This window comes from Etheostoma spectabile, chromosome 4 (assembly GCF_008692095.1).
Source record: "Etheostoma spectabile isolate EspeVRDwgs_2016 chromosome 4, UIUC_Espe_1.0, whole genome shotgun sequence".
Classification (NCBI taxonomy): Eukaryota; Metazoa; Chordata; class Actinopteri; order Perciformes; family Percidae; genus Etheostoma; species Etheostoma spectabile.
The window spans coordinates 21777582-21804347 of NC_045736.1; the positions used below are offsets into that span (position 1 = coordinate 21777582).

Here is a 26766-nt window from a genome sequence, read left to right on the forward strand (position 1 = left end):
TCAATCAATTGGACCACATTATCATTTTGTGAAATATACCATATGGTAACAGGCCTCTTTTTTCCTTTTAGCATACTTCATTTCTTTTAAACTTAATAATACTACTGAAAAGGTGTCATCTTAGAACAGTACTTGCAAGTATGTGTATGTGGATCATACAGTTCACCATAGCTAGGTTCAAACACATAATAACCATTAACATCACAGAGAGCTAACTCCTTGTATTCTTCAATTTCAGCATAGGACTAGTATAGACATTATCAATTACCAAGCACTTGTAATGTGTAGTTTAACAAACTAGTACTGTATGCTGTCATATGTGTACAGTCTTATGCTAAGTTGTGACATGCTGAAGTATGCACAGCTACTACAATGCCTATAAAAGTATTTAACCCCCTTGGATGTTTCACCTTTTGCTTCTTTTATACATGAAATCATGGTCAATATATTTTGGCTTTTTTGACAAGAATTTGCAAAAAAAAAAAAAACTCTTTAATGTCATAATATTAATGTCAATTAATAAAAAATATATAAGGTAAAGAATATGATTGCATAAAAATTCACCCAATTCAGGTCAGTATTTAGTAGCACCTTTGGCTGCAATTACAGCACTGAATCGGTGTGGATATGTTTCAATTAGGCTGGCACATCTGGACACTGCTATTTTTCCCCATCCTTCCTTGCAAAACTGCTCAGGTTCTGTCAGATTGCCCGGGGATCGGGCATGAACAGCTCATTTGAAGTCCAGCCACAAATTCTCGATTGGATTGAAATCTGGGCTTTGACTTGGCTACTCCAGAACATTCACCTAGTTGTCTTTGAACCATTTCATTTCTGAGTAGCTTTTGTAGTTGTAGTTCTCTTGCAGACTGAGTCAGATTATCTTCCAGGATTTGGCAATATCTTTCTGCATTCATGTTCCCCTCTACCTTTATAAGCCTTCCAGGGCATGCTGCTATGAAGCATCCGCCAAAGCATGATGCAGCCACTACCATGCTTCACGGTGGAATTTGTGTGTTTGTGGTGATGTGTGGTGTTTGGTGTTCACCAAACATAGCGTCTAATCTGATGGCCAAAACCGGGTCAACAGTTGTTGTAAGTCCAGTCTCTCCCATCTGAGCCACTGAAGCTTTTACCTCCTTCAGATCGGTTGTAGGTGTCTTGGTGGCCTCCCTCAAGAGTCTTCTTTGTCACTCAGTTTGTGATGACAGCCAGCTCTAGGCAGATTTAAACAAGTGCATATTCCATCCATTTCTGAATAAAGGATTTAACTGAACTCCGTGGGATGTCCAGGAAGTTGGACATTTTTTTGTAGCCATCTTCTGACTTGTACTTTTCAATTATGTTTTCTCTTAAGTTGCTTGGAGTGTTCTTTTTTCTTCATGTTGCAATTGTAGTAGGAATACTGATGAACCCGAGGCTAGACCTCCCAGACAAAAGGTGTTTTTATACTATAATCACTTGACACACATCGGATAAATATGATCACCATTTCAGTAATTATGACACTGTTGACACTGCCGTTGAATTAGGTCAGTCACTTTTAAAGGGGGTGAGTATTTATGCAATTATCTTCTTTAACTTATATATTTTTTGATTGACATTAGTTTGGAAAAATCCGTTTTCACCTTTTTTGGGGAAATTATTGTCAAAAAAGCCAAATTATACTGACCATAATTTCAGGTATAAAAGAAAAAAAAGAGGGGTGAACATTTTTACAGGCATTGAAGGTCTACATTGTTTGTCTTATTCTCTCCTTGTGTCTCCCTGCCAACGAATATAAATAATGACAAACAAGTTAAATCAACAGAACTTTTTTTGTATTTTTCCATGACCCCATTTAACAGAAAAGGCAGACATTTCTTACAACCTCTGCTGATGTTTAAGGTAAAACATCATAAGGGCCTACATCACTCCCTGTCACTGAAAGTTCCATATTGTATTTTAGTGTGACATATAGGGGTGCACAATTCATAAAATGTCACGATTCGATTCAATATCAATTTTTAGGCTCACAATTTGATTCAAAATCGATTTTCCATTCAAAAACGAATGCAGAAAACAATCCACAGTATGTAAATGTAGTTACTGTCCCCATGTGATAGTATACACTCTTTTACAAAACAAAAAAACAAAAAAAAAGTGACTTTACAAATGTCAATTCAGTTGATTTAATGGTAAATAAGGTCTGCAGTGGAAGTGGTCTCAGATTTATTACATGTATGAAGTCCATGGAGGATTATGCAACATAATGTCTACAGTATGGTAATTAGAAATGTCAGCTGTTTTACAGTATCTCTTTGGCCACATATAAGTGTACGTGTGGGCAGAGAGGAACCAAAATCATCCAGTCAATGGGTTTGTAGATACTTTTTCAGCTTTAAGACGGAAGGACTGCATGGTTCCATGCCACTGTGACCAAAAAAGAAAGTGCATGACCTATGGCCCTCTCACACATGCACTACAACTCTAAATTATCTAGACATTACACGGTTGTGAGAACTGTCAGATGTCAGAATCAGTTGGACCGAACATTAAATGGACTTTACCCTGCCAGCACCCTAGTACAAAGTTGGTGTAATGTCATGTGTGAATAGAGCTGGTACCTGTCCTGAGAATTATTCTGAGCAAGTGATTGAGTGTGCATGTAGCTGACGTTCGTATCATGCAACTGGAGCAAAACTGAGAAAATACATAACATCACTAGCGTTAACTAGCTAACTCCTTCACCACTACTGGAGCAAACTCACCGAAGGTTACCGAACCGGACCGGTAAAAAATGTGGCTGGCAAAAACCCGCAAATATACCGCAAACCCAGACAGAGCAGTCTTCCTCTGTCTCACTCAGACTCACCCTGGGTTTGGTGGTTTAAGTCTGCTGTTAACTTATAACACTAACATTACCGCGCATCATATCCATACTTACGTTAACCGTCAAGCCACTAAGCCTGTTTGGACCTCTGTAGAAGTGTTAAATTCATAAATTATAATAATGACGCGCCAAGTATGGCGCCGCCATCATTTAACAATACGCTACACAATATAAACATGTTCTCTCTCTCTCAAGCTACACACTCACATTTCAAGGCCGTCTTTGTGCATCCAGTGGGAGTCCGTCTCGGTACTCGGTCTGGTTCTGGTGGTTGATTAGTGCAGATTGTTGCTGATTAGCTCTCATATCAAGCCGGATTGGGTGGCGCATATGGCACCCCCATGAGTTCATGTGGCAAATATCTGTGAGATGGGCCTACTCAACATTTTAATTAATATATTTTTTCTATTCTGAATCTGCAAGGTTAAAGTATGAAGTAGAAGTACACAGTAAGTCAGTATAGAATGACTGAATATTAAGTGCTTTGGGGTCCTTCTGTAAGTTATTTTGGAGTTCTGGAGAAAGCAAGCAGCAATAGAAGAGGCCAAGCAATCAACCCGTTCTAAAGGCATGTTTTGAACAGGCACTGTACAAGTTAACCTTACAAACAGAACACTGAACCCATTTCCTGATAAAAGTAAGAGTCATCCTGGGAGTGAGGCCTTGTGATCATATCTCATAATAAAGTATTGTCACAGAGAGACCATTAGCTTTGGCAGAAATCCAGCTGTGTGGAGGAGGTTGTCAGTGCTGCAAGTTCCTCTGTAGCATCTGGAGAATATAGTGGACATTCTCCATACTCCCAGTGAGGGGCCCTGGGAGTGTCAAACTGTGGGTCACACAAACACTGAAAAATCTGAGAACACTAATGGGTTTTTAACTATGGATAGTCCTATTGCCTGTTAGTTTGCAAGCAAACCCCTGCCAGTGACGTATCCTTTAAATTGTTCCCCAAATTAAGTGAAACAACAACCCTAGTTCAGCTGAACTATAGACAAAGCCTGTTTATCAGAAACAGAAGTCTTTTTACCCCACACTTCCTTGCACCGAATGGTGCTGCACATTTTTTTTATGTAGTTCCAGAAAATACATCCTTCTTTCTGGATGTCAGTGAACTGCAGGGTAACATTTTTATTGTGTTAGGGAACAATCTCTAACACAACATAATTTTAAACAGGTGAATTCTGCATACTGTGGATGTGGACTATGTAGCACATTTCATACAAGGCCTTTTTTCCCATGATTATGTTTATTCTGGGCATAATATCAATACGGTAATTGTATTAAGCTATTGACTACATACGTCTGCTATTTCCTAGCTGGAGTGTGACGTGAAATGTGTCACATGCAGGTGCGATGGGTGGCGTACAAACCAATATGGTGTTGGAATGGTATATGTTTATATTTTTTATCCAACCACAATCAAATTCACCTTATCTGGATGGCGGGATTTGTCTGGATAGGTTGTTTTCTTTTTGTGTTTTTTTGAATGATGACAAGCCGGAATAAGAAACAAGCCCAACAGAAATAGGAGTAACAAGTCTATTTTTACAATGTAGGGAGTAGAAAGTACAGATAATTGCGTGAAAATGTAGAAGTAAAAAGTCTTCTGCTATATAATTACTCCAGTAAACATACCAAAAATGTTTACTTAAGTAAGGTAACAAAGTATTTGTACTTTGTTACTTGACACCGCTGGCGGCAACTAGATCAAAGTTAAAATAATTTTAAAACTTTGAATGCGGTGTAAAGCGGAAAAATCCGAGCGGTGTGTAACACCAAGGGTAGCGCAGCACATACTTGGGCGTCACTGCTTTCCCCATAGGAAATAAACTGTTTCCGCCTATCATGTGTAGGCAGCTTTACTTGCCCGACTGGATAGACAACAATGATGGGTGGGTTTGGGTTGGTATTTGATTTGCATTCCTGACTTCTTCAGCAAAAAGTGAAATCTACATTTGTATACTGCATGCATGACTGCAACGGGTGCAAAAAAATGTTATTAGGCAAATTTCCACTAATCTTAGTGTTGGTTTGGTTTGGTATTCCTGCATGTCCATGTTTTATGTTGGTTTGAAGCAAACCATGAAATACAGATGGCATATATGTGCCAAATGAGTAGTGTAAATAAATGTCCTTAATTTCAGAAAACGGTCATTTTGGGAAACTGAAACCTTAAAGCATTTTCATTTAACTAATCCATCAAAACTGACCCCATTGTTCTCAAAAACTCTGCCTATATAGAAGTGCTTACCATTGTGAAAACATTCTCTTACTTGCCTGACTTGAAAGATAGGAATGCTGGATGAGTTAGTGTTATATTGGCTTTGCATGTCTGTCTTCTTCAACGAATAGTGAAATCTACATCCATATACTGACTGCAACCGGCGCCAAACAATGGTTTTACAATTTCAAGGGACCTCAATGGACTCTTTAATGTATATCTGCTTTTTAAAACCCCCCAATATTTTATTTACTTATTTATTTTTAAAGATTATTTTTTGGGCATTTTAAGTCTTTAATTGACAGGACAAATGAAGAAATGAAAGGGGAGAGAGAGGGGGAAATTACATGCAGCAAAGGGCCGCAGGTCGGAATTGAACCAAGGAACGGCGGCGTAGTCATTAGGTTTCCATTAAAGTCAACGTGGGTGTTTTCACTGACTGCGGAACGGCTGCGTTCCGACTCCGTTCCAGCTCCGGCAGTCCGCAGCCCTCCGGAAATAAAACATCCGGTTAATTTTCAAAATAAAATAGAACATGCTCACAGCGGGTCATATTTCCCTGCACTACAACTTGAAAACACAACACAGAGTTGTTTCCCCTCTACTCCTCTGGATGGAAACAAACTGTTAGTTTTGTTGTTTTGTGCGATCTTATGGGTCCTCATTACTTCAGCTGTCAGTCATGGATTCAGCCGTTCCGCAACAAATGCGGACCTGGTGGGTATCGATGGACGGCGGAGCACGGAGCCGACAACAGAAGAGCGGATCCGCAGCCATTCTGCAACCGGTGGAAATTGGGGCTAAGAGTGAAAAAAAAGTCCATTTGCTACTGACACAGAGCAGGCCCATAAAATATGAAGAGCATAATCGTGTTGAATATTTGATTGGTATTGAGTAGTATGTGGAGTTTGGAGAGAGCTTAATTCTAGCAAAGGTTTCAACTGGAATAAAAGGTAAACAACTGTGTTTGCTGAGCAGTTCCTGGTCCTAACAGTACATTTTTATTATTATTACCATGGGACCAGGATAAGGACATGAGGAGACACAAACACACACACACATACACACACAGCTATTAGCCACTAAACCCTCTGTAAAAACACGCTTACTGCCACTATCCAAACAGTAGGGCGGGTTCTTAGCAATTTACTGTGCAAATACATTACACAGGAGTTTAAATATGGACAGGCAGCAAGAACATGTAAATGTCTGGAGCCTCAAACAGAGTAAATATTTACAGGATGATAAAACAAAATATATTCTAGTGATGGACATTGTGCTGTCCAAAAACAGCCTTTTTACTTTCACTGCTCAAATAGTTCAATGTTAGCATAGTTAATTTACTCTGTATTACATCACATATTTCTGTCTCTGATTAAGTTGCTCATACTACAAACAACCTTTTCATCGTGTAGGTGCATGATGCCTCACTCAGTGCATCAAAGCAATTCAAAACCAAGGAATTAGAATCTCACATGCAATCATGCATGCATTTATACTCACTCCCATACTACAAACACACACATAGCAGAAATGCAAACATGTAGCAGCAGACCATTATACAAGGCTGTTAACTATTAATACTGACATACTTATACAACTAAGCCTAACACAATATGCCTTTTTGCAGAGCCAAGGAAGGCCCACTCTTGGTATTACATTACAGCCTCAGACTCTCCTCTTTAAAAAAAAAAAAGAAAAAAGTGTCCTCTGTCCTTTGTTACCATCTGCTGTGTTACAGAGGCATCTGTGCCAATGCGGACATGCAAAGTACAGGCGCCGTGTTGAAGTAAACTCAAATAATATCAATGTTGCTATAACATAAAGAAGGAAGATTTCCTCATATGCTGTGGTGTTTTGAGAATACAGAGCTTCCTTATAACAGGCTCTGCCATGTACTGTTTTCAGTATAAATCCCACATTTCTCACTCTCCAACCAATTGTGCCATCTGTCCTGCTGAGAAGTTGGTAAAGAATGTATATACGCAGATGACAAAATGGTAACTGTGGAAAGGTCAAAGAGACATAGGGAGGGCCCATCTGGTCCAATCAGAGCATAGAGATACCCAACTGTGAATCTGGCCCTGAAACAACAAAAAAACAACAAAAGACCATCTTTGCACTGTGGGCCCTCCAAACACAAAGATCTGCAAAACCAAACCATATGCGCTCTCCTTATCTGGTAATTAACACAATGCATTGCAACAGCATCTAGATTTAGAGCTCCAATGCAATATATTGAGCAATTTAAATTCTAGAGACAATAGTATTATATAAAAAAATGGTATTCATACACAACCCTGGCTCTGTAACTGGGAAACAAACAAAATAGCTCGGACCAAGCCACACAAGCCACACAAGCCACACAACTATTCCAGCCAAACAGTCATCTATGTCCACGCCGCTCCACTTCCGAGATTGCAACATTGCTGCCGGAAATTCCACCGAATTTTACTCTTTTTGGTCGAATGTACCTTCTGCTTTCTTTGTGTTGGAATTTTAAACTGTTCAATTCACAAGGACTAAGGTAAACTGCTCCTCAAATCTCTGCAGGATAAATCCAGCCAGCTATCTGTCCAATCTTAGTTTATTGTTGAAGGACTAAAACCCTTTTTAAAACGTACTCATGTTCCACCAAAACAAGTTCCTTCCCGAGGTTATTTTGCAGCGGTACAGTGGCTTTGTCCGTTGCTCAACGCTGACCATGACGATTGTGATTGGTTTAAAAAAAATGCCAATAAACCAGAGCGTGTTTTTCTCCCATCCAGGAAAGCAGGGTGAACTAGCCAGACCCTTTTTTGCAGCGCTGTAAAGAAAGGTCTGGCAAAGCGAGACTGCCAAACAGCAACAGCTGTGTTTGTGCACAGGAAAGGATTCCTATGCTGTTGATAATTGCTTTGGATGCACACCGAACTGATTCCAGATGTTTCCGGATGAATACATGTACCCCAAATGCTGCAATTGTATTTAAAAAAAGATATGTTTAGTCTCCTTTGAACTAATAACAAATACATCGTTGGTACTATCATTTTTCGCTTACGCTCAATTTAATAATCCCTTTATATGGGTGTTGCCATGGTGCCTATGTTTGACTCAGTGCCAGTAACCGTGTCCTTTTTTGAAGCCGTCAGTGCATTCCATACTATTGCTTACCAAGAATGAACATCATGACCATATTAAGAAATAGAAAATGTAAATATTGTCTGTGCTTTTATAAGTTCCAATAAGAAGTGTGGCAAAGCCGACAGTGACATTTGATTTTCACTATTGATTTTTGTCCTCTCCAACCTACTGTACTTCATAAACATTTCTGTCCATCTGTGAATCTTAATGTGGGAATGACTAACAATTTACATTTGGACATCTGGTGTGTACATCATATACCCTGAACCATTAACAACATGCATTTTACAATGTTATATAGTGCTTAACATTTGTAATTATGTAAAATGCTGTAACTGTAAATAGTTATACATAATGTTTTCCCTTTGTTTATTTCTGGTGTGTAATGCACATTGTGGTTGTGTCACTTAGTAGGAACTATTTCTTAAGCTCTAGTACACAAAGTATTATAATCCACTCTGCACTTCTACAGATTCTTAGACACATTTAGCTCATTTCCTCTGTCAGGTGTAAGGCTGGAGGGGATCATGCATTTGTGCGTGTTCATGTGTGTGTGTGTCTGTCTGTCAGCATAATATTTTTTGTGCACATTTAGGTTATGTATGCTTAAGGTACCTTTTGCGGTCAAGGTGATTCATAATTTTTGGGAACCTATTTTTTTGTCTGTTTTGTACCGTCATTGCCTGTTGACTCCTCACAACTCCTAACGGGCCGGTCAGGGCCATAGGTACTTCAGTAGCTAAGGCATTTCCGGCAAATAAAAAGCCTGAGTCGGTTGCCGCAGGCCACATTTTGGCCTTTGCTGTACCTCAAAAACTGACATCCATAAACAAGTTTAGGCTCATTATGAACCGGAGCATCTGCTAATTCCATACTTATGTGTGATATGTTGAGATAAATAAATCCATGGGAGTGAGATTCATCTCTTTTTCATTTGGGAGGGGAGATGGAGACACACCTAGCTGAGATCTGCACCATACTGAGTGCACTTTAAAAGTTGTTTTTGTTTCTATGGTCTGTGCATTTACTAGTTCAGTCTCAAAGCTGTCAACAATACAGCTTCCAGCAGCAGTAGGCCACCCCTTTTAGCAAAAAAGCTCTGATAAACCCACTGTAAACTATCTGCCTCTCACCAAAGACAGACCAACTCAAAAAGTAGTTGCTAAAGAATGTCGGACAAGCTTAACACAAATATTTTGCTTAGAAGACCAAAATGAATACTTACTATTTATTTTTTTGCCGACTTTTAACTATTACTCCTTACATTTTAAAACAAATATCGTTACTTTCCCATACCAATACCAATACTTTATTTAATCTATTTTGACGGGAATATACGTTGCAGTTGACGCACCACTACAAGATGACAGATTTGGCGCCATTCATTCGTGGCAAATCATTGTGGCTTGATGGCGGTAACTTTAGCATATTGTAGTGTGGAAAGCAACATGATTGAAAATGAAGAAAACAGATATCACAGAGATTTGGCAGACAAGCAGCAAGACATTCCCAATCATCTTCGGCCTTATCTGAGAGAGATGTGTGAGATAGTAGGCATCTCCTGGTGAATGTACACACATACATGTTGATTCCTTTAAATATTAAGGGGAAGATTAAAAAAGAGAAACTGGATTTGTGAATTCTCACAGAATCAAAATTGAATTCATATCTTGCTACTCAGTCAGAATTTTATTAATCTAGAGTCCCAGTCTCTGTCACAATAATCATATATGTGTGATAAATGTGTGTTTTAGGCCTGTTGGCACACATCAATTTAAAATGTAGGCAATGGCATATAAAGAGCCTTTTTCCATGTTCACTGAAGTTTCTCAGCTTGCACTCTAGTAACATTTGTGTGGTCTAGATGGCTTTGCTCAAAAGATGGTTCTCATTCACAAGGGTACTTGCTTGTACTTTCATACTTTAAGTAAATGTGTTACTTTTACTTGAGTACATGAGTTAAATCTGTACTTAGCACAGTATTTTTTAATACAAGTATCTGTATTCCTACTTAAGTACAGGAAGTGAGTACTTTGCCATCTTTGCAGGCGGCAAGAAACATGACTCCGATTGAAAGATAATGTTTTCTCTGTTGTTGGTGCAAGATATTACGTGCTCACATTAGCCATTCAATGGCTCAATTAATGCAACTTTAAGTGCTTTATTCTCTATGTAAGAGAATACTAGATCGAGCCTTCCACTGTTTCAAGTCCACTTACTGAAAGGAATTGGTTTGAAACACACATTAAAAAAACAATACCCCTATCTAAGTCATGTAGTGGACCGTAATTAAGCTGCAAAGCAAAGAATTTGCTTCCAGAAGGATATCTAGGACCAGAGAAAAAAAAAGTTTGCTGATATGTGGGCAGCTTGTAATGTGGAGAATATGGGAAATCAGAGATTATAACAATTGTGAAAGACTGTGGGAAGATGTGCATGACAAGCTTGCAAGTGTACTTAAAATTGTAAGGGGGGATATATGGCTGTGAGCAGATGGAGATGCATAAGTGGGCCAGACAGTGGGCATTTATGTGTGGTGTGTGTGTGTGTGTGTGTGTGTGTGTGTGTGTGTGTGTGTGTGTGTGTGTGTGTGTGGTTCCAGGAACTGCAGGCTATGCCATGCTGAGCTGTGCTGAAACACAGGCTTCTGTTCAAATTAGGTCAAGGCAGGGCTGAGGGTGCCATAAGCAGGGATGGATCTTCAGGATTGGGTTGGAAAAGTTGTCATTTTTCAAACTAAAGGTTAAACTGTAACTGCTATGAATACTGGAGTGTCAGAATAAATGTAATTTAGTCTCAGAATTAATCAGAAGCTGGCTTGATTATATATTCCTGTAATGCATCATACTATTGTTGATAACTTAGCTTAACAAAGCTTTTCACAATTTCAGCCCCTCCCTCTGGAACTCCCTACCCATTCACATCTGGGACTGTACTGACTTTGACACATTCAAATCAGTTATCAAAATCTACATTGGGTCAACCTTGCTCACCTGGTTGAGCATGCGCACCATATACTAAGGCTTATTCCTTACTGCAGAGGCCCGGTTCAATTGTGATCTGCAGCCCTTTGCTGCATGTCACCCCCCCCGAGAAAAAAGTAATTGTTTTATTGTTTCACTTGCTTTTGATAGGCTTGTTTTTTATGTGTTGGTTTTATTGCTTCACTTGTTTTTAATGTGCTTAATGGTCTGGTTTTATTATTAAGTCTTTAAAGACCTTGAAAAGCTCTATAATATAAATGTATTGTGTATTATTAGCGAGTGACTAGGAGGGTATCAATACACTTTTTGAGTAAAAATAATCTCTGAGCACTGAATCAAAAAAAGATACAAAGTGAAGAGAAGAGAGGGCGAGAGCAAGGGGACACACACACACACACACACGTATGTCACAAGCCTGACTCATAACTCCTGTTCGTTCTTATCAGTGGCTGACACAGCATTACAAGAGCAAAGACACGCTGACATGTTGTCCTGCACGTGCATTGTCCAGTACAGGAGAGAGGCACTGTGTGTGCCTCCTCTTCTTTATTGAAAGACGTCTTTATTCTTATCCTACAGCTTAGACAAACCAAACCTTTTAACAAAAGAAAAGCGAAGCAAATTTAAATTATGGAGAGAGAGGAAGGGTTAGGACAGAAAAAGAGAAACATGGAGAGATACAGACATGAAAAATAGATGAAGTGGGACACCCCTCATGCTGGGAGAGTTATCCTCTCTATAAAGGAAGCTGTTTTCTTTGTGCAACACACTGTACATTTAGCTTTGAGGATGATTTGTTTGTAAATACCAATGCATTTTATGTATGCATTTTCATTCATGTTGGCCATAATATGCCGTTTCTGTTTACTTGTGACAACAAGTAAGTTCTGAATGGTCGTTGTTCATACTGTTTATCCTTCAGCATATTCCTTGTCAAGAACATTTTTTATAGTCGAAAACTTAATTTTTGTGTTGTAAGGGGCACCCTAACTTGCACTTGTATATCCTGCATTGCACATGTATCAATAAAGTAAATGAACTCCAAAGACAATGAGAGCTGCATCAAATATATTACATTTCTCTGTAAAATAAGTTACATAAGGTGACTCACTGCATACTGTTTTGTCTTGCACCTAGTTTATTAATGGTCAACATCTACCACCTAGCTGTTTGTGCAGTACTCATTATTCTCAAGCACATAAGCTTCATAGACCTCGGTATTAAGGAACTACTTTGTTTGTTAAATAGTTTCAACATAAAGAAAGATCTGAGGGAGGAATAAACCTTTGACAATTACACACAGAATTTGCATTATTTTTATCATGTGGTAATTCAGCCATAATTTAAGTGAATTTGACATTAAGGCAGAGTCAAAGCCTAACCTTTTTTCACAAAATGTATAGTCTTTCATGAATGCCTCTGCAAGCACAAGTACACTTGTGCATTTATACACATACACACACACAAACACACACAGCAATGAGTGTTGAGTTGAACATTTCCACTACGAAGCAGAGAGCCCTCAGCCTGAGTGGTAAATCTGCGTTAAAACCAATGTAATGTATCCGAGAGGCACGAGTGTAAGAGCACAAGTGGAGCAAAAGGTTCCTCTTTTGAATACCAGATTGTGTCCCAGCCCTGACTATAGTTCCTGAATCACAAAACAACAGTAATCTTTGTGGATTCTGGGTAATCAATTAAGCATCAACAAGAAAACACCTATTCAAATATACGTTGTGTACACTTGACTAATGAAAAAAGTCAAGCACTAAAGCCACGGGTATTTCATCTTTGTGTTCTTTTATCCACTGAATATGGATTAAAAAGGCAATGAGGAACATAAGCTCACTCTGAAGTTGCGATGAACACAAAAATGCCCAAGAGGTTTAAATAAGAGCTCTTCAGTCTGTCAAATCAGAAATAACAGCCTGTGGGCGAGACGGCTTCCTGCCTTGTAAAAAGAGAAGATGTGTAAGGATGGGTGCTACGTGTTCCCTCAACGAGGTGGAGAGAGAGATGGGAACACTGGAGGCAAACGTCATCAAGGGAAGACATACAGAACAACTATGAACCTTACTTTACCATACACACATGCACTCATGGACCTGCACAACAGTGCATAAAGAACAGACACACAACTATAGCCGAAACAAGTGTTGTCTTTCCCTCACCCACATGTTCATACGCACGCAAATACACACACACTCACACTCACACTCACACTCACACTCACACTCACACTCACACTCACACTCACCCCAAATCAATCGTGGCCAATAAGCTGATCATAGGGGCTAAGAGCTACTGGGTCACCGTTCGACATGAGTGACATAAAAAGGCAGGGGCCAATCCATCAGCCCTAACGATTTTAGATGATTGCACCACGCTCCCTTACCCTCCACTCCTCCCATACCCTCACCCTTCATTCCCTCTGTGTTTTGCAATGTATTCTGGGCTTAAAAAAGGCCAAGAATTTCCCCTCACTGCTCTCGGCATTCATTCAAATGTCAGAAAAGGCAACATGGCCCATTTGTGCAGTTTGTATCAGTAGAGAAACCTCAAGTGTGGGAACAAAACACAGAGCGGCTGTATGCTGTATTGAATCTAAGAATCTCTATAACAATGTATTCCACAGCATATAACATCCATATTAAAGATTCAGAATAATATGTATTCCTAATGACCACATCTGTCATAGACCTGTGAGCTGGTAGACTTGTTCAAAATGGAAATGAAAAGTAGAGTTGGTGCACTGTTAAAAATAGTTTCTGCTGTCATATAACAGTTACAGCTAAATACAGAATAAGATCATTTTCCAAATACGTTAACTGATGACATACTAAACAACATATGCTGGAGAGTGCAGGGTAGGTCAATATTTGAAATAAAGCCAAGGGGCAGCGCCTGGAAAGCCAAGGCAATCCAAACTTCCAAAAGAAGGTCTGAATGGGTGGGTATGTACTGTATGTGTATGTATGACAATTTTTTGTAAGAAAAAGCTTGCAGATATTTGTGACATATGTTTTTTCAATGTTCCTAACAATTTAACTGTAAGAGTAGGATGTTATTTAACAGTATACTGTGTCTTGTTGACAATAACTCTGAAGTGGGTTCAATGGTCGGCCTTATGCTTAGTTGAGTGTTCTGATCCCTGTAAAAAGGGATCCCATGAAAGCTTTAATTTCAGATGAAAATCAAAGGGCGGCAGGACACACTAGGATCCCTGTTCCACAGCAAACACAGTGTGAAACCAGGAAACAGTTAAAAGAGCAGGTGACAGGGATTGAGAGCCAAAATGGAGCTGGGTTTGTGACAACAGGGATGTGGTTTTGGGCTGAGTTGGACAGAGATAGAGATAAACAGAAAGACAGAATGAGAGAGGGAAGGGGGAGGGGAGAAGAGATTAACATAAGTTACTGAAACAAATGAGAAAAGAAGGAAGGCAAAAGAGGATTTGAGTTGATTGCGGTGACAGTGTCATTGCGTGTGTGGATTATTAATTCCGATCTGTTTTGATTACAAAAACACGTGGCAGCAGCTGGGTAATCACAGCACCAAACCCCACAATCCACTGGTATCGGGTTTAAAGTCCCTGTATCATTTTATTTGTGTCACTAAAGACAGACATTTAAAAGAAACAATCAAATGTAAAGTGTTTGTGATACTTGTCCTATATGCTAACGTTCTCAACAACAACAACAAAGGTATTAATTCCATCTTAACATAGAAACAAGACAACCAATTCTATATTTTGATTGCAGAGCTCAATATGTATTGGGCTCTGCAATTCTAGTCAAGTCGTAGAAAGATTTATGCTAATGTTTTAGATGGGATGAAATCATTTGATTCAGTGATGAGGTGATTTGCAGCACCTACAGTACATCTACTTCATGATCAAACATTTCAGGGAAGGAGGCTCCAGAAACATGGCACATTTGTGAAGAATATCTCTCTGTGTGCCATTTCTTTCTGTGTTTTACTGTGAAAGAGAGAGTGAGTTCATCTCTTGCGCAATGTACACATATATGCACCCGTTGGTGGATTATTAATAGCAAATCAAAACTTTGTTTCCATAGTGACTGTTTGAGTCCATTATGGAAAGTGTCTCCTGTTGTTACCAAGACAACAATCCAGCAATGGCAAATGAATATGGCACACAGCTGAGTGATGCGGTGAGCTGGTGTTCTCTCCATAAACAAGCTCAGCATCAAACTGGGGGCAGGTGGAGGACTGGAACGATGACAATGAAAGGGTTGAAAGGAAGGGAAACCATGCCACCATCAGTTGGGCTTATATACTTATACAATTTCAATTTGGTATGGTATTGCTATATTCACCTGTATATAATATCCCCCTTTTGTTCCCTTCTATCTACATTAGGGTGCTAGAAAAATAATTTATACATTTCATTAATCAGACTTTAAATTGGAAGTAACTAACACAATTACAGAAACATGCCACATTATTATGCATAACATATAGCATTGGCAGTCACCCTAATTTCATCCCTATTCAGTTCTTTGAACTGAGGTCCCCTGCTACTCTTTCTAATGCAGTTGGCCTGCATTAGACTCATGTTGTCATAAATAAGGCTGATTCCCACAAATCTTAAATAATTATCAATTTCTGATCAATGGTCTTGAAAATGTGGCCACAGATTAATCAGCCTTTGAAGATTTTCTTTTGAGTGGGATCTTGCCTTGATACGAGTGTTTACAGTAAAAATACCAACAGGAAAGACGGTAAATTTCAATAAAGCTGCAATGACGGACTAGTGTTCACACAACTTAATCCTGGACCAACAAGGATATGGGTGTATGTGAAAGGTGCATGAAGTGACACACCTTGGATAAACATCCTGTCTTATGGCACTCAGCACCCATGGTTAAGGATCATAAAAGTAGGATTAAGTTACACTTAACTGCAGTGTATTCTCAGAGCAATTTGTTCTTTGAGAGCAAACTAGGGACCAAATTGTCCTGCTAATTTGGGAAAGCTGGGCAAAAGCTTCACAGCGGGAAGAATAGCACAGCAGGACCATTTAGACAGGAGGACCAAGTCAACCCCAGGAGGGGTCTAGAAGACAAAAATGGTCCTGTCTTGGTGATGGTGTCTATGCTCTATTGTTGCAAGTGTCCAATTCTCTTTGGGTTTGAACAAGTGTACTGCAGTGCTACCAGAATTATGTTCCTGCTTACTTGTGTGAATGTAGAATAGACTGCCATATGTGTTATTGATCTGTTTATTTTGTGAAGCACTTTGAGCTGCATTTAATGGAATGAAAGGTGCTATACATAATAAGGTGTATTATTATTATTATTATTATTTTAAGTTGGGCTTAATAGATGCAGAACATGACTTACGGCTCGACAAATGACAAGCAGTAGGCATGCCATCGAGCACTCCAAAAAGTGTATGTAATATTAATGTATGATTCCTTTGCAAAGACACATAAGTGCATTACGGCTGCATTAAGAATGTTGTCCTCAAAATAAAAATTGGGAGCCACCCCTCTCCAAATGCCTCACACTCACCAGCTACACAGACACAGCAAGCGACACAAAAGCTAGAGTCCAAGGTTGAAACTGATGTCAAGTAAAACTCATTGGTGTAAATGACTGTCTGCATATTTTTTCATCGGAGTTGCACTGTGTTAAGCTCTTTTGGCCACTCTAGCTTTAGGAATTATTGTTGATTAGTTCGGTCTAGCTGTATTGTGTCTGTGTAAATTCCTTTGGCAGAGTTATAACTTTATTAAATACACCTGTACAGACTTATGTAATCTAATACAGCAGCCCAGCAATAACTCCTATCTTTGTAAAGTATCAAGTTCAGTTTTCATTAACACTGTGTCAGAGGTGTTGACTCAACTCCAAGGCAATTTATGAGGCTGTATATTTAGTGGTGCTGTTTCTTGAGAACTGTATTTCCTTAAGAGGTGTTTCTAATGTTCTGTCTACAATCACTTGTATGCAGAGTATCAGCCTCTCAGTGTAATAATTTGTAGCTGATTTGTTGACACTGTGTCGGTGAGGTAAATCAATATGGTTTTGATGACACAATCAACAAATGTAAACTTTGGAAGCTTCACAAATATGTATTGTAGTGCTTAGGGCTGGGCATTGCTCAAAAACTTTCAATACCGGTACCAATGCTATGACTTTGATACCGGTTCCAAGCAATACCTTTTTCCGATACCATTTTTATTTTTAAACAAAAAGAAATTACATCATTACATTTTACATTTTTCGATACTCAATACTTTAGAGGCAATTCGGTCGGGGCATAAACAGTATTGAATTTGGTACCTAGCCCTAGTAGTGCTATCATATTACTGAAAATCTACTGCAGGGTTATTGTATTTATTTGCATTAGACTGCATACACTGACCAATCCCAATCAATCCTTTTTATTTGGTGGAAAATATCCTTTTGACTACCAAGAGCAACTGTGTTTAGAGTTTTGCACAAATATAAATGTCACAAGATCTGTAATGGTGCTCTGTGCTCAAAATGATTTCACTGGATTAACCTAATATAAAGGTAATAGTTAACCAATATGGATAACTGCTTTAAATATTGTCTGTGAATGTGTTTTTAAATTTTAGAGAGAGATTTAGATACGCGTTTGTAGAAATCTTTGTATGTTTCAAATAATGCACAAAAATATCTGTTTGTGTAAAAGTACCAAATTGCACTGCACCACCTGATCTGTATTCATACAAATTCATCTGTGCCACACCACCTACATGTACCTTGGCAGAAGCATATTTGTTATTAGCCATGAAATTACCAAACTGGTAAAAGGTGTAAAAAATGGCCTGAGAAAAACAGTGTTGCTGGCTTTGCACTGACACAGTTACCACATGTGTGCTGCTTGCACCACATCAGGTTCCCATTAGAGCCTCTTATGTCCGATTAAGCACCAAGCTGTTTATCTGAAGACACTGACAGGAGCAGCCCAGCATAAACACACTTCGAGCAGTGACACATTTTCAAAATACATCTAGATGTTGTCAGAAGGCTAATTGTACAGTAATGCATTTATGGCCAGTTAATAATTACCAAATAGGGTATATTCAATAATTAGCATGATAATTTATCAAATACAATCCATACAAAAAGGGTCAGGATGCATTAAATGCATTTAATGCATCAGTAAAAAAGTAAAAACGCACACCCTTCATTCAACTTTTGACATTGTTTCCCAGAGTGTGAAAAAGCAATCATACAAAGCTGAAACACAAGGGTTTTTGTTGCTGGGACTGACACTTACGTTCCCAAGATCTCTTTAAAGTCATACTGATCCTTTACATCTGTGGTCTTCTTTTTCCAAGCATGGCAATCGTCACCCAGTGGCATCTTCTTGTTGTTACGGTCAGAAACAATACTACAGAAGAAAAAGAGGATAGGGAGGAGAAGCTCATTAATGCCAATAAATACCAAATGTATTGGCTTCCATCTTCCACATGCAGTAAATACAATACTGCATTGATAGTGCTGCTCCCTTTTCTTTTAAGGTAGATTGTATTAAAGTGAATACAAAATTATTTAATTTTTTATGACTTAGATTACTAACATCTGTGGATTTCTTAAAGTGTTTGTCACATGTGATGTCACACTAATAGTATGCAATGCATGATGTCATGTTGGGAAATACTGGCAAATGATCTATGCATCTTTCAAACACAGGCAATTTAAAGAAAGTACTTAACATTAACATATGTAAAACAACATCCTAATCCACAGGCCCCATTGCTGTGTAATGTAGCATGTATTTAGATCTTTGGGGATAATGGCTTGGGTTTGCATTAGCTCTGTGGGTTGGTGTTGGAAAAAAACACTTCCTGCAGCTAAAAGTTACACAATGAAGTGAAGTAACTGACTAATTGTTTAGCACAATCAAATTGTATGACGCAAAAAGGATAACTTCTATTTCACAGGTTAAGGAAAGGAACTGGCCTAAACTTTGACCTTGTTGCCGATGACTTTTCAAGGTGCAACTAAAGCCAGGAGCAATAATGTTGAATACCTGCACTGCGCTTTTCCTCTGTGCTATCATGTGTAGGCGTAAGGCTTATATAATTATAACATAACTGTCATACATTATACTGAAATACTTGTCACACAGGTAAATACAAGGTCATTGTTGTTTATGTGAGTCCTGAAACTTTAGCATTCAAAGTGATTTCTGCAATATTGTTACACTGAAGGTTTAACATGGCAGAGTATCTGTTACCTAACCTTGCACAGGAGCTGGATTTTTTGCGATATGACGAGATCATGCGAAAATCGAATCACATTTCACATGAAAACCCATCTTGCCAGGCTTCAAGTAATGCATTTATGTTTTACAGCAGCGTACCGAACCAATTAGCAACCAATGAGGAGCTACTGGCAGCTACAGCCGTGGTTCAGGTGTGTGTGATGGCCACGACTGTTCGTCAAAACAACAATGGCAGACATGATAGACAGATGATTCATCCAATCACCTTCCAGTGTTTTGTTTGTTTGTTTTTTTAAAGTGCCCACCCTTTTGCAAACTGTTTCCAAAGACGTCTTCTGTGTTAACAAAGCATCTGACGAGCCAGGTTAAAGGATCTGCTCGATGTGTATAGAATTTCCTTTGTTTATTTGGACATGTCATGAAAAGTTATGTCCTGCAGTCAAGTATCTGTGTGTTCTACAGAGGGCTAAAAGTCATAGTCAATATCTACTAGGTTAATAAGTAAACTATAGTTTCACTTTAGTGACCTGGCTGTTGCTTTAGAACAATTACTTTTGAACAATTATACAGTGGTTCCCCTTTTTATAGCAGAGTCAAGCAGTGCAAGAGATGCATAAAACCCTAATCATTTAATACTAACAAAAGGTATGGTCAAAATGCCAAGGGTATGACTGAAACCTAAACATGAGCTTCTGTGTGAAGAGCCAAAACTCATGAGCGTATCAGTCTATAAAATCTCAGCTTATCTGTAATGTGTGTGTGACTTTACTGAGCTTGTGTAGTGCTCAAGTGTAAGATACAAATTAGCTTCACAAACTGGGCCACATAAAAAAAATCATGCCAAGCTGTAAACACTAACCTTTAAGAGTTAAAAAAAAGACACAATTCAACTTATGTTTCACATTTATCAGAAGAAGTTAACGTTAAGATGTTTGTCCTCACCACACTCTCTGGAGATCACAGAGGACTCTGCTGTCACAGCTATCATCATCCAAACCCAGAAAGTGCCTATAACTCAAGACCTGGAAGACTAAAATAGCTCTGTTCATATCAGCATGCCTCCCTCTCCTCCTCTGTTACTGCTGCCTGCCTGGCAACTTCACAGTTGGTCATATGAGATGATGTAATGTATTGTTATGAATAGTCCAAGAGTAATTTTGTCAAAGACTATATGATAGCACAGTTAATCATTTCCCTATTAGTTCAAAGTAAACTCATTTAAATTCTGAATAGCGCATGTGAGTGGTATTAAGTCATAAAGAGGGGTGGGCTTAACACTGCGGTTATCTCAGATGTTAAGAAGGACATGGCCTCTTCTAGCTGCATTGAGGTGCAGTCGCTGATTGCTGCTGCACACACACAAATAAGGTGGCCCTCTCGCCGCCTTCAATAATGTCAGAGGTTGGCTTCATAAGCGTCGTCATGGAAACCCAAAGAAGCTGCTATTGTATCTGAGAGTCAACATTGCTTTAGTGTCTGATGGCAGGTGGCAGCTAAGTTGGAAATCATTCTCACTTTGACGGCTGGCTGCAGTGTGTTATGTTTAGTTAAAAAAAGAATACACAGAAGCATCCAGTGTGTTAGCAGGATGTTGTCATACTCAGATTCTAGTCAGAATATGAGTCTGATACTGCTCCATTGGGCTGTGATTATGGGGCATGTCTCAACCGAACCAGGAAAGAAAATGCGTCTGCACTCAATTGGCTAGACCTACAACCAATTAGAGCAACGGAGTATGTGACGTAGGCCAGCTGATTAAATTAAACTTTTGCCAAATCCCTTAGGAAGGACGGCAAAAACATCTTTCCAGTCGACCAATGCCTTGATCACGGTTCTCTGTTCCTCTTTTAAAATAAATGCGCAGTCAATATCTTCTATAACAGACGCAATGGTGGAATCTACACTCAATTCTCCAGCGGCAGCCATCTTTGTTGTAAATGAAAACAGCCCAAGCGCTCTTTGGTGATGTGGTTGATTATGTTACTGTTGAGCATAGCTGCTCCTCAACGGATGAAGTCCAGACCGAACTTCCCGACCTCAAATGTTGTGGGCGGGGCTAAGTTTGGCTGGCCTCCAGGCTGCCAGTGTGTGGTTATTGAATATGGACTGGAAAGACATGTGATACAACCTGATCAGGTGATACATACAGCATCTGATATAAACTCACTGAACAATGTAACCTAAAGCACAAGGAACTAATCTTACAGTTTAACATTTAAATTAATCTCAATCATTGTTTCCTGTACTTAATTTAGCATGCCTTTAAAAGTAACTGACGTAAAAGGAAGAATCTCTTAACTTTGCATGAAAAAGCAGCATGCAAAGTAATGTGCTTTGGGGAAGCAGTAAGAGGAAGTCCAGCGTATAAAAGCTTTTCCGGTAAGTCTGCCCTGTTGGGGCCTCTGTTCCTGGAGTCTAATACCTACTGTAGGGGACAAACAGACAATACATTGTAGACTGTAACTCTATTCCTCAAAACATCTTCAACTTGACACCAGAGAATTGAGGACCCATTTCCCAAGCGGAAACTAACTGACTAGCTAGCTGGTTATAATTATGCAAATAATCATTAATGAATTATTTAAAAAGTATCAATAATTTGCTGATTACAGACTTTTTAAATGTGAAGATATGCTTGCTTTTCTCTATTTAAATTGATGTAACGCAAAACACATTTTGACTACCACATAAAAAAGGAACTATTTTAAGACATTTCTCAAAGCTCTGGTAAACTTTGATAGATTTGTCAGCATGTTTGGCATTTTTGTTTGCCCAGAAGAGTTAAGAAATACAATTAACAGTTGCAGCTCTAACCTTATCTCCTGACCAGCATTATTTAGGCAGGGCATCCCAGTACATGTTTACACAGTAGTAACCTTTAGGCTAAAAATAACTGCAACCATTTGGAGGAAATCACTGAAGCCAGAGAAACACCTCTCACGTACTGCTTTGTTTTTTAGCATTTCACCTTGCTGGTATGGAGATTCATGTTAATCCATGCACTGAGAATTCATGATAGTGAACATCAAAGTCATTAAAACATCAAAGTCATTTAAAATCTATGAATGCATTAACCATTGCTTGTCACTGGTTGCGCTCCTTTTAGAAAGCTACAGGAAATACCAACATGCCCCTAAATCTCCTTTATAACACTTGGATTTACCTTCAATGGCTCAAACATCTGGAGGTGTTTCATGTAAGGCAACTTCACATTTCAAGCAATAGTAGCGTTAGGGACAAAGTTGAATAAGAGGAAGGGGGGTCCTGTTTTTCATACAGGCAAATTCTATAGACAGCAGAATAAGGTTCCAGTTTAAGACACAGGGGCAGATAGGGGCAAGTTTAAAAATGTGGGAGAGCACAGGAGAGAGACACATGCAGGTATCGTATGAGCATGTAGAAGGCCAAAAAGAGCCCCTCCATGTCCACTGATGATACGACTTTTGACCAACGGGTTAAGATAAGCTGCTCAAAACCCAAGAAATGAAAGGATTGAAGAGGCTGGATGTAGGGAGATGCACGATACTATAACCACATTCCCAGACTACTATGTTACATGCAGCATTCATCCTTGCGTTTAAGGTTTACACAAAATAGAGTCGCTGTACTCACTGGTTTCCCATTCCTGTGATGTGCAGTAGACAGAAGAAACACACACACACACACGTACACACGACCAGTTAAGTGTGACGAAATGACATGTGGTTACGACGTTAGAGTGTGAAATTTTATTTGCAATGGTGTTAAAAGTTTGGCAACAGCTCTACACTGGATGTGTGATGATTTTATTTTAGTACTTCTTTTCAAGGCTTTCTTAGGTCAGGCATAGCTGCTTTTAGAGCTGCAAAAGACAGGACCCTTTTAATCAATCTGAAATCTGCCTTAAAGACCAAAGCCCAGCATTCTTTTTCCCATACAGCTACCCAGGTTTGGGATCACATTTCATACAGTTTAATGCATTTTTTTAAGGATAGGAATCCTTTTCGAACTCCCAACATTGTCATTCTTTACCTTAGTGGGTTTATTGTCTCTTTGGAAATATTTGCCATCAGGAAGAGATAAACCCGTTGACCAAAGTGAAACAAATAAAATGATTAACTGGGTCAAACGGTTAAACAGACAAAGATCCTAGGTCTCTGCAGTGGTGGGCGAGTGTTTTTTTTCTGTGTTCCAAGAGGAACAAGTTCAAAGCATGGACACAGAGGGAACAGTGGAGAGGCAGTTTGGAATTTCTCTGTTTAATAACTTGTTAAGTCTATCAACTATCACTGGAGAACACTATCCAACTAATCTACACCATCACTCCATCAAGAGAGAGCTAACCATTGGTGCCAATCCAAAACGGCATGGCTCTCGATCTATCAACTCTATGCATCCACTGGCTGACTGTCAAACACAGAGAGATTCACTAAGAGCAGTCTGATTGGTCAGATGGTGTTAGTGACGCACAACAAATCTCCTCTCAAAGTGAGCTTATTAATTGATAAGCACACCTCTTACAAGATCCTATAGACAGAAGCGGTGTGAGTGTGTGTGTGTGTGTGTGTGTGGTGTGTGTGTGTGTGTGTGTGTGTGGTGAGAGAGAGAGAGAGAGAGAGAGAGAGAGAGAGAGAGAGATGAAAGAAAAAGGGCGAGTGAAACAGAAAGAGGGATATGATAATGGTAATATGGTAAAAATAAACGTAATTCGCGCCATTCCTGCTGTAAAGATTAATAGTAGCCCCACAAGGGCATTCTCAATAGCACAGAGTTATTTATATTTGGTCAGACATATCCTAGGCCTACTGTATAAACTTGCATCATATTAATTTAGACAGCAGTCTAGTTACTGGTTTGTTTGGAAGAAGACAAGTAAGCTATATTAACCATTTTCAGTAGCCTATGTTCGAAACTGCAGCTACAGTTACGTAGTACAGGAGGTCCTCTTCATGTGAATGACATTACATCTGCATATCGAGACTGACGGTTAACTTCAGCAGTCTCCCATGTAGTGACGCTAATACGACTTATAGTTTTAAAGTCATGAAATCACCTCAAAGAGTTGTAAAACGTTCCCCTAAACAAACAGTCCCATAGCACGGAGTGAACGTAAAGCGCCTGTTTAGGTTAGCTAACGTTACTGATAAATGTTGCAAATCAAAACCCCTGGCAAGGAACCACGCTCCTACATCCTTTTAGCCCTTGAGATAGAGTCAGAGTGACATGTTTGTGTCATGACTTTGTGGCAGCAGTCGATCCTACCTGAAATGTAGCAGTAAGTATGGTCCAACGGCCGTGTGAGTGTCCGTCTGCTTGTCTCTACAACTCGGAGCGCTCTCATACGGAATCTGTACTTGGCAACCTCTCCAGAAGCGCTCAATCTGACGTCACTGCAGGGCAGGACTACGAATGGACCAATCAACGCGCCCGCTGTGGCGAACAGGTAAACATTTCTGCGACACCATTGGTCACCTCTCTCCACCCTTGACACCCGTGCTGATTATGATAAAAGGCTTGGAGAGAAGTGTTGTCGGGGTGCAGCCTCGATAATGGTTTTAGCAAATTACCCCTACTGACATGGTGGTGGTGATGAAAATAATTAGCAGTTGTTTAGCCGTAATTGTAGCAAGCAGGCTAATGGCAGTAGCCATAGTGATAATGATGGACTTGCAGTTGTTGGCATCTAAAACTGCGCCATATAGCCTACACTTATTAAAGAGTTGGTTAAGTGCACAAACAGCAGAAAAGAACGTGTTGCCATATAAGCCTGATATGGCTAGACTAGGCTGCTAGTATGGTGGTCGTATAGCGGCAACTTAAGTTTGATCCTGAAATGGTTTTCAACTTGCTGCTTAACCCTTTCTACAGCAGCATAGCCCAGACTCTTTTAGGCACGTTCGTTCACTTGTCGTGCGTTTATCACGTGTCACACGTGCTTCAGAATCACACACAACAGCTTGTCTATTGCATGCTATTTATCTTTTATAGTATGATTAATTAAGAAATAATAATAATAAATAATTTAACTTTATTTCGTTGCATTTGATTGCTTGTGTGTGTCCATATCCATGCTCCATGTGTGCTTTGTTTTTGTCTTGGTAATCCGAGCGAGTTAGCATATCTTTGGTCAAGTTAGTGTGCTGTTTGTATATTGTTTTTTGACAGAATAAAATTCATTAGCAAACCAATTTAACTCATTTGTTTGTGACATTGCTTCAAAATAAGGCCCAGAATGAAGCCCCCCCAAAAGTGGCTTAAGTGCATTATTCAGCTATTGTTTTTTAGGGATTTATATAGCCAAGAGCCCTAGAATCATGCCTGTGGCAGTTAAGGCTTAATGTTTAGTGGGCATTTGCTATTTCTTATCCTGAGTCCCTTAAGATTTTTGCCTTTTTTAAATGGCAGACATTGTTGGCAATGGACCCAGAATTATACAGCAAACCTAGCCCACGGAAAAGAGTAAATCCTTTGAAAGTTTGGTGTTTGCAAGTTCTTACGTCACTTTATTTAGGAATATATTCTCTACATCTACAAGGAAAACATGTTTTCTTCATTGTTTGAATTATTAAGAAAGTAAAAAGTATCAAATGCATTGGCCACAAGACAGCCCAGGCCCAATTCGACCCCTGATTACACCTGTGTTGTTTTTACACCCAGGCCTCTTACCTTCCCTCCTTTATTAACAATATGGCATTGTAACCTACAATTTGAGGTAAGGAAATGTAGCCTACAATAAAGAATTTCTGAAGTGAATGCAGTTATAAAAGGAATGGCCCTGTGGTGCAGCTGCATCATAAACGTGCCTTAACGTGTTCCCTTGGATCAGAGAGGCTCCGAAATCAGGGTAGCAGCTATTGCCATGGTTCCGCTACACGTTCTGTGATGCCATGTTCAACTGCTACACTGTGGTGCCCTGCTACGTCCTGCTACGTCCTGCTACGTCCTGCTGTGCCTTGTAATGCTGCACAGCGTCCTGCTATGCCATGAACTACCACAAAGAACTGCTACAAACTACTAATTTTTTCTATTTTTGTTATTGCCACTCTTCATTCTAACCCCAACCGGCCCGTCAGACACCGCCTACCAAGAGCCTGGGTCTGACCGAGGTTTCTGCCTAAAAGGAAGTTTTTCCTCGCCACTGTCGCACTGTTGCTTGCTCTGGAGGAAACTAGAACTGTTGGGTCCTTGTAAATTCCGGAGTGTGGTCTATCTGTAAAGTGTCTTGAGATAATTCTTGTTATGAATTGATACTATAAATAAAATTGAATTGAATTGAACTTTAGCAGGCTGAAGCTGCGCCCGTGTCTGCATGCAGACACTGGGTGGCGCTGTGGTTACGCAGAGCTGTTTTTGGTCTC

At 39.4% G+C, this 26766-nt stretch overlaps 1 protein-coding gene across 2 annotated transcripts in view; it reads right to left on the bottom strand.

Moving 5' to 3' along the window:
• Positions 1-24775, bottom strand: part of camk1b (calcium/calmodulin-dependent protein kinase Ib) — a 38722-nt gene extending 13947 nt beyond the window's left edge. Inside the window, exons 1-3 of one of the 2 annotated variants that reach the window (XM_032513605.1) lie at positions 24671-24775; positions 23042-23054; positions 18479-18592 (exon numbers count right to left, since the gene is read on the bottom strand). In XM_032513605.1, coding sequence (XP_032369496.1) covers positions 18479-18592; positions 23042-23054; positions 24671-24749 — 206 coding nt within the window. In that variant the 5' untranslated portion in view covers positions 24750-24775. The remainder of the gene's footprint in view (positions 1-18478; positions 18593-23041; positions 23055-24670) is intronic. The other variant, XM_032513606.1, reaches the window with a different exon arrangement.
• Between the last annotated feature and the right edge of the window lie 1991 nt (positions 24776-26766).